Below are 16431 nucleotides of genomic sequence, written 5' to 3' on the forward strand. Positions count from 1 at the left end.
TCAACGTTCTTATATTAAATTATGTAGAACAATATTTGAATTGTGTGTATGTGTATTTAAAATATAATCTGCGCATAGTGAATAACATATTCAAAATTTTCCAAATGTATATGAACATTAAAAACCAGAATCCAGAATTATTCCATAAAATACAATATCCTTACAAAACTTCAATGATATTTGTATGTATTTTTTCATGAATATACATAAATAGTATTTTCAATACATAAGTGTTATGTACATATATATTTATATATAATTATCTTTAATTGGACGCCATTAAAGTTTATACTTACTTAAAGAAATCGTCCTTGCAATAGAGTTGACCATTACGTGCAAAGCATTTATCATTTAATTGAGCATGACATTCACTACATTTAAGGCATTTGGCATGCCATGTTCTTTCAAGAACTTTTAATATAAAACGATCCAAAATCATTTCATGGCATCCACCGCATTTTGGTATGGTTGCTGTAATAGAAAATTAGAAAATTCTTATATAAAGGTGTACAAGAAGTTATAGAAATAAAGAATATTATGATTAGATTTTAGTTAGACCGTTCTTATATAAAATAATGATTTTACGTTATTTATTTTCTTATTTTATTTTTCTTGTTTTTATATAAAGTAAGTACGAGTATATATAGTACAAATGATTTAATATCGAAAAGAAAGTAAATGAACGACGAAGTACTGGAAAATTTAAAAGATTAATGATTCCAAAATTACAAAGAAAAAAAAAACTGATAAATATTTTTCTTCATTCGGTTTTCATTTGTGTTTGGGGGGCTTAAAAGATGTTAAAATAATTCTTTTGATATTTCTTTTGAAGTTTCCTTAGTAATGGTTTTGATTAATTTATATTGAAAAAAAAGTCAGTGAGTTTAAAAATAAAAAATTAAATTAAAGTTGACAACATAAAATAAAAACAAAATTGAAAAGTTTTAAAGTTTTTTTTCCAAATTTCTAAACGAACATTTTTACGTTTCTAATAAAGTTATCGAAAATATTCAGTTTAAGTTTATGAATTTTTCAGTAAGTTATAAAACTTTCAAAATTTTTTCTCAAATTTGCAAAAATAAAGTTTATTTCACAGTTGCTTTAAGTAAAGCACCATTAATTCTCCAATTCCAATGAAATAAATTTTAATTTAAATTAGTTTCATTGATCGATTTTAGTTTTAACTTGAATTGATTGGTCAGTAAATCGTACACCCGAAATCAAAAAATTAATTATTGAATCAAGCAAAATTTTAATTATTGAATTGCATGTAATCTATTATTATTTTCCATTTTGAAAAAATTTCAGTATTATTATTATTTTATGTACCTCATGTCTCCATTCCTCAATAGTAATCTTGTGGTATTTTTCAAAAGGTAAAAAGTTTCTTAAGAAATTTTGAGAGAGCTATTTTTTTGGTTAAGGCAAAAGTGTGAGATTATTTTGAATCTGTACACGGTTTTTGTATTTGCTTATAAATTAGAAAGATTGCTTTACCCTTTATAACCTAAAATAAGCCTTTAAATAAAAAGTTAAAGTATGAATATAAACAAGTATGAAAATAAAAGTTCAAGTATGAAGTTCGTACGCGAAGGTAAAAATAAAAATCAAACTAAGGATTCCAATTTTCAAAAATTTTGTGTAATTAAGGAATATGCGGTCCCCGATATTTTGGAATCATGAAGGGCAAATTTTTGTACTACTGATTAATGAAATTTGTTACTTGTATTCACCATACCGAAATCTCGCATATACAATCGTGTTCAATATAATTCAAATCAGATTTTGAAACGATTTTTGATTAGAGCGTTCGAAAATTTAGAACAGTATATAATGTTAAAATTTTCAGAAAAAAAAATTATAATTATTACAACTAATGAACCATAAAAAGTATACTGTCTTCATGATTTTCTTAACTTTGCCTTATTGGGCACTCATGTTTTTTGCAATAAAAAATTTTCAAGTTAGCTTCATCGGGTTTTGATGTTCAATTCACTTCAATTCTTTGTTTTAAAATATACTTATATATAAATCTTTGTATAACAACACAAGATTTAAATCATATATGTATAAAGATATTTTAAAACTTTTAAAACCATTATATTATGCCATAAAACAAAAAACATTTAAAAAATTTTGAAGGAAAATCATAAATTAGATAAAATTAAATTACATATTAAGTAAATATATAAAAAGTACATAAAAAACAAGGCAAGCAAAATAAAATTTTGAAACAGTAAAAAATTGATAATTTGTAGTTAATTTTTATTATTAACGTATATAGGCTTAAATTAGTAACTACTCGGTTTGAGTAATTTATTTAAAGTCTAACTTGCTATTTCAGAATTTAATGCCGTCGGTAAAAGTTAATTAAATTTTTAACATTTGTAATATTTTTTGCATATAAACCACATATTAGGATAATTCTACAAATGCCAAGTATTTATTCCGATTATCATTATTAGCTTTATTACTTTTGCAATAATTTGAATTCAATTTTTTTTTTGTAATCAAATAGCCAGATTCTCAGGATATGAGAAGAACTATGGATTTTCAATAAAACAACGTCCCAATATACTTACAAATTAAAAAAGCTGGTAAATTATCAAGATGAATTGGTGGCACACGATTATCTTCTTCTAATTTCATGTTGTTATTATTATAAAGACTATTATTATTATTATTATTTTCACTATTATTTAAAAAATCATTTTTATACATCATTAGTTTTAAAAGTTCCATTATAAAATAGCAATTATTTTTTATTTGATTTGAATACAATATTCAAAGATTATTGAAAATTATATTGGGTACTTTGGCCGAGCATCCATTTCTTTCTATCTGCATATTTTATTAAAAATAATGTTATGTTTAAAATTTACGTCCATATAGTATGTACATGTGAATGTAAAACAGAGATTGAAATCAAAATCAAATCGTTTTATTTACAAATTATTTCATAAAATTTTCTAAAATCTCATTGAAAAAATAACAGTTACTTGAGTATTTTGTTTTATAACAAATTCTTTTACATTTTCCTTATATAATAAAAATTTTCTCATAAAATTTCATTTTATAACTGGAGCAAACATCCGTACATATGGGAGTTTAAAATGAACTGCAAATTTTAGGTAGGTATATAAAATAATTTGATCGCGATGCTTTTTATATACTCGTACGTTCCTTCGATGATATTTTGTTTAATGAAAATTTATTGTTATTTTTACGGGGAATAAAATAAATTTTTTCAAGTTCATTCACATAATAATATTTTCGCGTATGTTGATTTTTCCGACGTCGTTATTACGAGTATATTGAAGAAAAAAATTCTTTTATTTTCAATCGCAGTTATTTTTTATTTCGTTTAAATTTCTTATTTCTTTTAAGTTTCCGTAGATTCATGCACTCATAATATTAAATTTAAAATCGTTATTATTTTTACGGCTCTTACTTTTATTTATTTCTGCTTTTATTTTTATTTTACAGTTATTATTGCATAAAATCAATTTGACTAGACTTGAGACATTTTACTTTTACCGATCACAATAAAATGAAAGAGTACACAACAAGAAAATTTTAGAAGGAAAAAAAACTAAAAGGATTTTATAACTTTTGCTTCTTATTTTTATAATTTTCCAAATGTTCCCGTCGCTTTTCAATTTAAATGTGTGGTAGATCATAAAATATTCATTTTTTGTTCTTTTTTTTATATAATATACACATATGTACATATACTTACACACGTAAGTACGACGATTACATAAAAATTTTTAAAACATTTTTTTTTTATAAATTTTTTTTATTTTTGTTCTTAAATGCTTGTCCATTATCTCGTGTATAGAATTTAAATAATGAATAATAATGAAAGCACATACATAAGTACTTTATATACTGTTGTTAACGATTTTAAAAGATAAAGTCGAAAACCAACCGGTTATCACAGACTTAAAAAGAATTTTTTATTATAAAAGTTTAATTGTAAACTTATGGCAGACAGTTTGATGACAGTATGCTTTTATATTATGTACACAGAAAATATACATTTAAAAGAAAATTATGGTAAATAAAAAAAAAATAAAAAATAGTAAAAATTTTTTGAATCACAAAAAAGGACAATGGTTCGTTCCTTTAATTTTTATTCTTTATTACTTTTTTTTTGGGTTGAATTAAACAAAAAATATTGAAACTGTTGAATTAAATTGACTTGCATTTATTTGTTATTGTATTTCGTTTGGTGCAATTTATGTGCATTAAGTTATAATATGCAATATACAATTTGTGTAAACGGTAGAAGGTACCATTATATAGTCTTCTTTTACATTATCCATTCAATTTGTGTATGTGCGCAATTATTTATGTATTTGAAGAAGATTGTGTAATGTCTTTTTTTATTATATTATTCTATTATTTTTTTTGTATGTATATTGTATAATCATAAATATTTTATGACGATAGTACCTTCCGTTTATTCTATTTCTTTTCTGTTTTTTGTTAGGAAGGACACAATTGTACAACAATTCTTTTGTTTAAAATCATAAAATTTTCCTTTTCAAATTATAAATTTTATTTTTGCTTTTTTAAATGAAGAATGAATACAATAATGCATTGTTATTGTTTTTATTTTTAAATGAATGCAATTTTTGTTTATATTTTATCTTTCGAAATTGCATAACAATAGGCGTTAAATTTTTTTTTAAATACAAGCACACAATTTTTTTCTTTAACTGTAATTTTTAAGTACCTACACCAATAATTCTTTTGTTTCGTTTATTTTTGTTTTTATATTAAATCCCAAGGGTAATTTACTGGTTTAGACTTTATTTTTGATTTTATTGCAGAATGATTTGTTACAATATTATTTTAGTATTTTTGTATTTGTTTTTTTAAATACTAAATTATTGCAATTCACTGTTCATATGATTTGATTAGACAATGAGAATTTTTCGTATACTTTTCTACGAGTATTTTTTATTTAATTTTTTATTTTTTAATTTTTAATGTGTTATTAATTGATATCTTTTTTTTGTTAGAACTAAAATATTTTTTACTTCATATACATGTACAAAATATGTACACAATTTTGTTGTTGTTATTGTTATAAAAAAATAATGTGTAGAAAATTAAAAGAATAATATGAGAAAAATAAAAATTGAAAAATTGACACAGATATTTCCGATCTTTATTCGACGCCGACTGGATTCTAACTACACAACAAACTACCGTTATATATCGAATATACTGTTTCGTTATATTTCTGTTTGCTTGTTCTTTTTTTTTGTTTTTCATTATGAGCATCTTTTGAGTTGAATTGTAAGGGAAAATGTAAAGTATAGAAAAGGAGAAAATATTCAGGAAAGTACGTAAAGTTGAGAATGGAGAATTGTAAATGTTGAAGGTAGGATGTGCATGTGATCCTGATTAGGATTTTTTTTCTTTTTTGTTTTTTTTTGTGGTTTGCGCTTCCTATGATTTATAAATACACATTTATATATATACATATATTTATGAATATAAGCATTTATGAACATACACATATATATTTCAACGCATACATTAATATCTATGTATATACATACATACATACGTTTTATTTTTGCAAATAATTTTTTGTTTTCACTGAAAATTCATTGTTTAAGATTTAAATACTTTTTGGGATTGGTGTGTGGTTTGAGGTTGTAGTTTTGTTTTTTTTTATATTTATCACAACGCATACATGCAGTCATTTTCCATTTTATATTTATACATTAGTGTTGAGAAATATGAAACGCTCAAAAAAAATCAAGTGTATAAAAAATGAGTGTTTCTTAGTATTTATTATTGTGTTGCATGTCGTACAAAAATATTGAGTGTTTTTTTGATTTTTGTAATTTTGAGTACAATTTTTATTTATACTCATCGTATATCTTAAAAAATGTGCATGTGTTATTTATTTTGATTGGGAGTGGCCTAAGTTTTTCTTTTTTTGCACTTGCTATTTTTTTATGTTTTAAAAATTTAAGATAAGTATGAGTAGTAAAGATAAATGCTTAGTTTATATTTACATACCTATAACATATTAGTTAAAAATTAATAAGTGTACAAATAATTAATAAAATATTGTGTTACATCAAAATTTTTATATTATTTAAATTATATTAAGTTCAGTTTAAAAAATTATTGAAAAAATATTGAAAAATTATCCCCAAAAATTATCTTATATTTATTTACATACATGTTATTATACATATACATACATATACATTTGTTACTGTCCTTGATTTCTCTCAAATTAAATTAACTATAATCTGTGAATATTTGATAATTACCATGTTGTTTAAACTTTTTGAAAGGTGGATTGGGCTTATTCAGACCATACGGGAAACGGTAGCTGACAGAAATCTGTGTTGAAATGTATTTTTAAAATTTTCATGCTATATTGTAAGATCTCCACTGTATGCAAATGTACAGTAGTGGATAAAAGAGGAAAGCCTTTTTCAAATGATTTTTTTCATTAATGATTTTGGCATTGATTGTTTCCATTATGATTTTATCTTTTACATATAAAAATATTACTAAACAATATTAAAGATTCAATATTACAAGTTGTGTAATATTCAAAAATAAAAGAATGCAGAAATATTACGATCGCAGTTCAAATTTGGAAAAAGTTTTGGGACTTTCAAAACTTTCTTTAATAAAAATTTTATGCATATTATTATAGCCTGAAATATATTTTTATACCGCTATAAGTTTTAAATTTTTCCATAAAAAATTTTTAAGCTTCATAAGGGTATGTCATGTAACATAGTATACATACATATTTATATGGACTTGTTCATCTGCCTTAAGTATATACATAATATTCAGATGAAAAAGACCCCCATTTTTTCTAATTTTTACTCTATAACTAAAGTCTTCTTCACTAAATATATTTTTTAAAATTTTACTATCTCTCTATTCCACAATCAAAACTCAAGTCTCACAATATTCATTTCTACTCATTTTTTTTTCTAAACAAATTTACTCTCATTTTAAATTACTGATTCTTACACACGTACACATACATGCATATATTTTTTGAAAACAGGTAGCAAAAATACTTTTTGGGCGTGGTACAAAAATAAAAAGTATAACAACTGTTTCAGTTTAAACAATAATGTCAATATACATATATATTACATACATCTATACGTATGTACAGATGTATAAATATTCGTGTGCTGGATATAAAAAATAACTTGTGAAATGTTTATGTGGTATATTGATTTATCCTTGCTCCTTAAAATTTGCATATTGTATGTATATGAATGTGTTCTTTCATTTTTTTAAATGTAATTTTTTTTGTTTTTATAGTGTTCGAAATATGACAACTTAAACCAAAAAAAAAGAAGTTGAAATCTTTTAAGTACTCCATATTTATGAGTGTAAAGATACGTGCATCATATTTACATAAGAATATATATATTCTTACAATTTATCTGAAATTTTCTTACATTTTTATAAATATGCATACATATGTCTAATTAAATACATATGTACTCGTACGACGTATTTGAACGTAATATTTACGTAACAAATATAAAAGTTGATTGTGTATACTTAATCTACTGTATAATACAATAACATATTATGAATATATGTACGTACGCACGTGAATATATGTATGTTATGTGCTTGCGTATTTAGTTATCACTTTAATTTTTGGAAACTTAAGGGAAAAGTAAATGATCCTATTTTTTGTAAAAAGAAGAATATGTATTTTTATACATTATATACATATGCAAGGTAAATACATACATATATGTGGAATGTTTTTATAAATGATAAGTATACGCACATACGTCTTCTACTTTACCCAAAACATAGAGATTATTTTCTAGTACTTTTCTAAACATTTTTTAATAAAAAGTGCTTATTAGTTTCACTCGGTCAGCCCGTCCGTATGTTCGTCCGTCCGTGAACATGTTTACAAAACTTCTACATCCTTGAAGATAGAAATCTGGTACAATTACATATATGTACATAGATCTTTACTAGAAATTAAATTTAATAAACGACATACCACACCCAAACTTTAAAAAGACAAAATGTTCCATTAAAATAAAAATGTGAAGTTAAAATTTACCGTAATCTAAAATCCGTTACTTCCAAATTTTTGATATCGTAGTAGACGGCAGGTAGTAGCAGTCTGAAATTTTGGCAGCTTTTAGACACTAATAAATAGGCTCTAATTATCGCCACTCAAGTTATCCCTCGAATTGTGTAAAATTCGAAATTTTGGCACGCTAAATGAATATACTAAAAAATACGCTAAAAAATATATTTATTTTTCTTAACTAACGAAAATAATCCTTAAATTCAAGCACTATGTTACGTCTTTTTCTTTGTTTAATTTCAAAGATTGCTTGCAATGCTCATTCTAAATGTATGCAATCTTTGAAATGTATTCCTGTATGAATCAAAGTAATTTTGATACTGTAGCAACTATATAAATTGCTTTTAAACGCAGTATTTTAACTTGTTTAGGGGAAAAGTGCTATATTATAAACCATTGGTTTGACCCAACTTTATTTCTTTTAAAATAAAAAGGACTATAACTTAGTTTATTGAATTTAAAATTTGAAAGAAAATAAAACGTGTAATGTAGGTATTTATATACATACGAGGGTTTAAGCTTGAACATGAATACTTACATGTAGGTACACACAAAGTACATGAATCACATAGAATGTAAGGATAGCATAATATAATTTATATACATAAAAACACCCACATAAGTATGAATTTGTATTAAAAGAATCTCCCTTACAGGTGAGCTTTAATATTTATACAGCAACTCAACTTATGCATTGTGTATTATTTTAATTTTTAGATTTTTCTGAGAATTGTCTTTAGGATTTTCGTATAAAATATTTATAATGTATTTTAAAAATTTTTAAATTTTGTATTTTAAACATTTTTAAGAATTTCGTTTAAGATGATCTTTAATTGTGCGATATAATAATATAGGAGTAAATTAAGTTAAATTATTAAAAATATTTTATCTTGCTCAAAATTCTATTGGATCCATTTTGTTGCTAACTAAATTGCGATATGAATTTCATTTGGATATTTTGTCATAAGAGCGAATAAAATTCATAAGATTCAGAATTCATGAAATTCAGAAGATATTTTGTATTAATTCTGAGTTAGCACTCACTGATTATTCAAAATACCCAATATTTTTTTGGATTTTGGATGTTATCAGTCAAGTTTAGTAAATTAAAAGAAAATATGCTTAGAGTTTGGTGAATTTACCCTAGTTACCCTATTTATTTTTCGAAATTTTGAATCGGATTTTTTTGAAATTTAAATTTTAAATTTAAGAAAGTATGTAGAATCAGTAGAACTAAAAATATTAATCAATTTCCTTCACATAAATAATTTCCGAAACGCCTTCCATTTAAACTCAATAAAAATTTGGAATTTATTTTTTGCCTGATAGATATATAAGGCATTATTAAAATTTATATTAATTTTTCTTTCATAATTTAACTCAGTATCTTTTGAATGGCAATTAGGAGGGTTTATGTCGATTGATTTTCTATAAATTTTAGGGAATATATTTTTAATAAAATTTATTTTGAATGCGAACTTCCGTTTTTTGGCAGTTTTTTTTGCAAACATCAAAATAAAACTTCAAAATTTATTTATATAAAAATATTTTTAGAAACATGGTGTAACCTTCGTTACAACTGAATAAATTTTGTTTAATTCGAGTATTTATGATTTAGTAATATTTATGATTTAGTATTAGATTTTTTATCTATGTATATCGCAATTTTTTATCACATTTTCGATAAATAAGAGCTCACTTACGTAAGAATTCCTAAAAAATTTCAAAAACATTTAAAAATTAAATCAAAGCCATAAAAATTTGATAAGTTTTTTGAATTAATTTTAAAAATTAATTTACGGGCACTCATAAGAAACATTAAAATGAAAACATCCCCCAACGTTTTATCTTATGCATAAAATTTATTGTTTTTGCAAAAAATCTGAAAAAAAAAAACAAAGAAAACAGAAAAGCAAAAAAAACCCAAAATAAGAAAAAAAAAACAATCTTCGAAATTAAATCCTGCCCCACATAATTTACCGTTAAGAGTTTATACCTGAACCATATCTTTTTCTTTTTAAAAGTTTTTATTGTTTTATTCATTTTCCTTCCATGTTTTTCCTCGCAAGAACGACGATTTTTTTTTATATAAAAAGGTTTGTATTGTGTTCTATATACTATTTTGTTGCTAAATGAAAAGGAAAAATATTGTTGTTGTGTCAAAAAAATAAATTCTAAATTAATAGAAAATAAGAAAATAAAAATATGTTATGTAGGTATACAAAGCCCTTAGAATAATGAATTGAAGAAGGCCGCAATAATGTGACACCTTTTCAGTGTCCAATTTTTTTTTATATCTCTAATGTTTATATTTTTTGGCCACATATGTACGAGTACATACTTTATAACATTATATTTTATTGGGTATAGTGGGACAAAAAATGAAATAAAAAGAAATTACTATAAAAGCATGTTTAATAAACGTTTAGGTTGTTTCAGATATCTATAAAATTAGAAGATTGGCATTGTTTGTAGTACAAGTAAAAAACCTTATTAGAATAAGAATTAATTATTTCAAATTCAGGTTGGAAGGACTTCCCGTAATTTTCAATTATTTCTTTACGACGTTAGACAATTATTAAAAATTAAAATGATTTGGTAATATTTCCATATTTTCAACAGTGTAATCAAATATTTTGACAATAATTTTATATATTTTCGAGGATTAGCGTTCAATATTGAATATTCTTATACAACAAAATGTTAAGAACTATAAGCAAAAGGCAGAAGTTAATATCCGGTTAATTAATATTTGGGTCTGTTACTTTATTCAATAAATCAATTAATTGATTTCATATTTCATTTTGCAATATAGATCTTAGATCCATCTTGGATCTTAGATCCCTTAAAGAAGCAGTTTCGGTAATTTAAAATTTAAATTTTTATAATTTATAAAACATTAAAATTTTAATTTGTATCTTGCATTATAACGAATTTCAAAAGCAATGTTTAAACCGACATATTGGAAATTGATCCAAATTACATGATTATTAGGTTTATACAAAAAAAAATTTGTAATTTGGATGCATCATTATTTAATCTTTATATGTCAAAATTTAAAAATACAATACGAAAAGAGGATGAAACCTTTTTATTGCAACTTCATCTTTCACTTTAATGCTTAACACAGTGGGGGGCATTAAAAGAAATTGCGGTATTTTAAATTTTTCTCTTTCAATTTTTACTTATCATCATTTAGTGTTGCGACCAAAAAGAAAATAAAATCTATTTTATACTTAGCATCGATTATCTCTTTATGATTTTTAAAAGTAAAAATATTTAGGATTTAAAAATTATAAAGAAAGTATTTCTCTTAATTTTGAAATCTGAAACATAAATTCTAAATAAATTTTGTAAGTATGTTTAATATTGAAAATTAATATGTAAATGAAATTTACATATTTATAAATCCGTACTAACGAATAAAAATATTGTTAGTTTGCATTATACAAAATTGCAAAATTATAGTTCCTTAGATTTCCTTTGTTTGATACAAAGTGAAAAACTTTTATTTACGTAAGTTACTCAATTCGAAATTAGGTTAATTAACCTTATATATTAAATATAAACATATTATGTAAATGTACAGTTAAAGGATAAACCATCCACAACATCGCTTAAGAAATCAACCTGCAACAACAATAATTTTTAAATTGAAAACAAAGAATAATTCAAAAATGACTTTAAAGATGTTAGCGAACCATGCGTGTAGTTAAAGAAGCAAAACAAAATTACCTAAAGGAAACCTAAAACTTTGAAAGAAAATTTTCTTACCTTTTCTTTTATTTACAACTATTGCGCTATTACATATATTCTTTTACTATATACACATGTACTTTATAAATATTTTGGTATGCTTAGAAGAAGCAGCAAGCAGTCTTTGTTCAAGATTATTTTCAGTAATCGATATAGGTGATACTTACATATATATAATTATTTACGCGATAGGTCTGTTCATATTAGAAAGATTATATTCATAGGATGTATAAGTATATTGTACACAATGTATTTAAACGAAAATATTATTATAACATTTGAACAATAGAGAAATTGTGAACAAGGTGTTAAAATTTTCTTATTCCATATACGTACGGTATTAATTTCACTAAATTTTTAATTCCTATTTAAGCTGATAAAGACAATAACGATAACATTTAACCGTTTTAAACAGTTGATGGTATTATCTATACTTACATACTACATAGCTGTTAGTATCGCATTTCATTTACATAGCAGTAAAAAAGGAAGACATGCATTTTCTGCACAATAAATTTTTAATTCAAATACATAATCCATATAAGTATATATGCTTGTATGTTTGTTTGTGGGTGAATAGGTAAGAAATTTTATTTAATGAATTTTGGATATTAAGAAAAAAAAGGTATTTATTATAGAACGATCGCTAAATTTTGTCTATTTAATGATAATAAAGATTAACTAAGGATTAAAATTTACCGGTTATTGCAAAAAGAAATATTATAAATACATTATATACACAACAATAAGTAAGTATGTATGTATGTATAGAGGAAAATCAATATTTAATTCAGCTTAATAAATGGTCTTTGTTATAAGAATGGAAAATATTTTTGTACATATACACGTGTTTTATAAATGAATGACAACCTTATAATAATTTGGATTAAAGACTTAAAAGTTCAGAAAAGAAAGTCTTTGTTCTAGGATTAAGTGAGCCACTATGAAAAAAGGAAGATAATTTTTTTTTGTTTCATTTTTTCTTCATTAATATTAGTTTTTAGAAAGGAGTGAGACTGGAATGGAAAATAGAACTATAAAGTGAAACTTGTTGCTTGAATAATGATGCTGTGTTTTACTCCTTTAAAAATAAAATTAAAGTGGTTGGAAAATAAAATGAAACAATGGCACCATACTTGATATCAAAATCTATAAAATTATTAAAATGAGTTGTTCATTTCGTAGACAACAAAAATGAATGGTGACAATCTGACATAATATACCGCCAAATGTGTTTTTTGATTTGGTCAAAGACAGATCCTGAAAGTGTCTTTTAAAAACTTCTTTAAATTTTCAAAGACGTATTCAATTAATGTAAATTAAAAAATGTTAATTTGGTTCTTAGTTGAGGTTCATATTATGCAATCCACTTCTCGTCAGTTAGTTCCGTTAGTAAACAGTACTGAGGTATTAAATTTTTAGAAATAAGTAAATAACGGCAGAGACCGACTAATATAACGTTGAACATTTTTAGACCTACGAAATCATTTAGGTAGGTAATTTCGACAATATCATTTCATTTTATTTGTGAGAAAACTCTAGCACAACAATTAGTGTGATGATATTTGAAAACACAATATTAAAAACTACTTTCATACTGCTTTATTCACCTGAATATGTACATATATTTGAAAAGTTTTATAACTGATAAAATTTCAACATTATTTTAGCTCAGAATAGCTTTTTAATAAAAACATTTAATGTTCCAATACTGCCATTAAAGAATACAAATAAAGTAAATAAAATACAATAAATAAGTAAGTTCTATAATAATATAAATATTTATAATATTTGTATAAGTAAATTCTATTCGTAATTGAAGAGGTTTGTAATTAAAAATCATTACTAAATCTGTAATTTTAAAATTATTGACAAAATTTCAAAATAATTTTCTCTCATTTTTAATGCTATCACCAAATAAATGATATTTTTAGATACTCGTATACATACATATATTTGTTATAAATATTAATTTTATAAGCGAGCTATACCTTATCCATATTTAAAATCACCATGATTTTAAGAGTAAATATACAAAATTATTTTATTTGTCGTAAATAAAATTTTTATTAAATTACCAAACACGTGTTGATTTTTTCATCCTTGTAAAATGAATGATTATAATGATAATTTTAGTTCAGAAAATCCTTTTATATGTACATGGTTTTTTCAAATTAAGAATTGAAATGAAAATCTAAGCCGATCCGACCATCATTAAAGATGCATTCTGAAAACTATTTTGAAATAAATGACATTTTAAAAATTTCAAAAAAATTTATGAACTGAACACGTTTCTCCGGTTTTTCTCTACAACTTCTATCACATTTTATGTACTTGAGGAAAAACCATCATATAATTATTATTTAAGCTCTTTCAAATTTTAAAAAATTTATATCTTCTTTATGAAAATCTAAGACAAAAATGTACAACTACTCCAGATATACAGTTATGCACAAAAGAATACTAAACTAATGCACTTGTGGTGCTTTGCGGCATAAGGTAAATTCCCTCGACAAGTAGTGGTCACGTGCAATCATATTTTTTTTTTTTGAAATTTATAAGAAAATACAACATGAACCAAAAGGATGAAAGCAAAAAATCAAAATGCATGGTTGAAGTAAAATGTTGGCAATGATGAAGGCAAGAATATAACACAATGAAAATAAAATATTTTTGAGCAAGGATAATAATTCTAGAAGTTTATTACACTGGTTATGCCTTATATTAATATATAATAATAATTGTAATAATGATTATCATCATCATCCTATAGAGTTAAGAATATTTGAAATTATTCAAAAATTATCCTTATAACATTCAGACAAATTTGATGTGATTTTTAGTCAAAATTTTATGCATTTCAAGTATACCACATTGTTGTTGTGTTAAATGTAATTGAATATTATCATAATGATTAAATCAAATCTATATAAGAAAATTATTATTTTTCTTTTGGATTATAAAATAGCAACACGCTTAGATTTTAGATTAATTTTATACAGTGGGATCTATTGTAGGATTTCAAAGTCATGAATTTCTTTTTGTGAACTTCATATAATTCCAGTTATAAAAATAAAGTATTTATGTTATATAAATGTATTGTAGATTTATTTTAAACATTTTATGTAAAACTTATTGCGAAGTGTAGGAAATATTTTAGTACTAGGACACAATTATCACCCTATTGTAATTATAGATAATGATCTATATAATTACGATTGAGTGTTATATTTAGCCTGATTTAGCAATCTAAAATTTTGGCAATTTAATTTTTTTTTTAAATTTTATTTCATTTTTATTAAATTAATGTGAGTTGTAACAAAGTTTCTAATATTTTCCCATTCAACTTTCTCAGAATCCGATCCATAGAATTTTCTAGATTCTATAGGTATTAAAGAGAACTCCATAAATTTTATCACTGTGTTGTCATTATTATAGTAAAATGTGCTACGAAATCCAGAAGTTCTAAAGTTGTCATTTTTCATGCATAACATCTGCTTTAACCAACAATCGCCGTTATTTCGAATTCTGTAAATTTATTATGGCTCTTTTCGAATATTAAGCATAAAAATGTTTTAATTTAATTTCATATATAAAATAAGATTGTAAGTTAAATATAATAAATATCGCTTTTTATACCCTAGCAGAGGTATTAATATCAAATTTTGGGTAGCTGCCGTACAATTCCGATAGTTAATTTTAGATATTTGGAAAAATACAAAGGTAGATTCATTAAACTCGACAAACGTGTGCCCAATTTCAGATCAGATATATTTCTGAAGTTTTGCTGAAATGACTTGACAAGTTCGGGTAACTGCCAACTTGAAAAGAAAATTTTAAATATTTGGAAAAATATTAAAGTTAGATTTATGAAACTCGGCAGTCGTGTATCCAATTCCCGGTCATATATGTATACTTCTGAAGTTTTGGTGGAATTGCTTGACAGATTCAAACTAGCTACAGATTCAAGTAGGTAGTTTGAAGTTTGGCCTAAAATGACATTGTATTTTGCCCAATTTACTCGACCAAATATCCCAACATTGATTGGATAATTTAAAACATATGCAGACCAATAATTGTGGATTTTTTATGTTTTTAGTTGGCAAAATATAAAGAAATCGGAGATTTTTATTTCTTTCGTTTCATTTGTTTGCATTTTATGAATTTTATGCTACGTACATGTTGTTACATCCATATAACGATTACGTTTTTATACTATTCAAATTAAAATAAAGAAAACTCTGATGTGGTCAACACATAGCGGGCCACAGCGTGTATTGTATAATTTAACGTTGCACAAAATTATGGAAATGCCTTTAAAACAAATTTTCCAAATTTTAAGGAAATTTGTAAATTTTTAGTTAACGCACCTAAAAAACTGTAAATACAGCACTTTAAAAAATTTAAAATTGAGCCAAAAACTGATCAATCCGTGACATAACCAAAATAAACTCACATATAATATGCCATAATTATAGGTTCAGCCGAACTTGAGATGCATTTGTGCATTCATAAGCCGGTAGATCGATAGCTTTCCAAAA

At 24.1% G+C, this 16431-nt stretch overlaps 1 protein-coding gene across 4 annotated transcripts in view; it reads right to left on the reverse strand.

Moving 5' to 3' along the window:
• Positions 1–16431, reverse strand: part of LOC129612390 (LIM/homeobox protein Lhx3) — an 84566-nt gene that overhangs the window by 2652 nt on the left and 65483 nt on the right. For 3 of the 4 annotated variants that reach the window (XM_055525951.1, XM_055525952.1, XM_055525950.1), the window contains one exon: positions 297–471. In XM_055525951.1, the coding sequence (XP_055381926.1) occupies positions 297–471 (175 nt within the window). Of the gene's footprint in view, positions 1–296; positions 472–2582; positions 3803–16431 lie in introns of those variants that run through there. The other variant, XM_055525953.1, reaches the window with a different exon arrangement.

The sequence above is a fragment of the Condylostylus longicornis genome, unplaced genomic scaffold (assembly GCF_029603195.1).
Source record: "Condylostylus longicornis isolate FDR11 unplaced genomic scaffold, ASM2960319v2 ptg000072l, whole genome shotgun sequence".
Taxonomy (NCBI): domain Eukaryota; kingdom Metazoa; phylum Arthropoda; class Insecta; order Diptera; family Dolichopodidae; genus Condylostylus; species Condylostylus longicornis.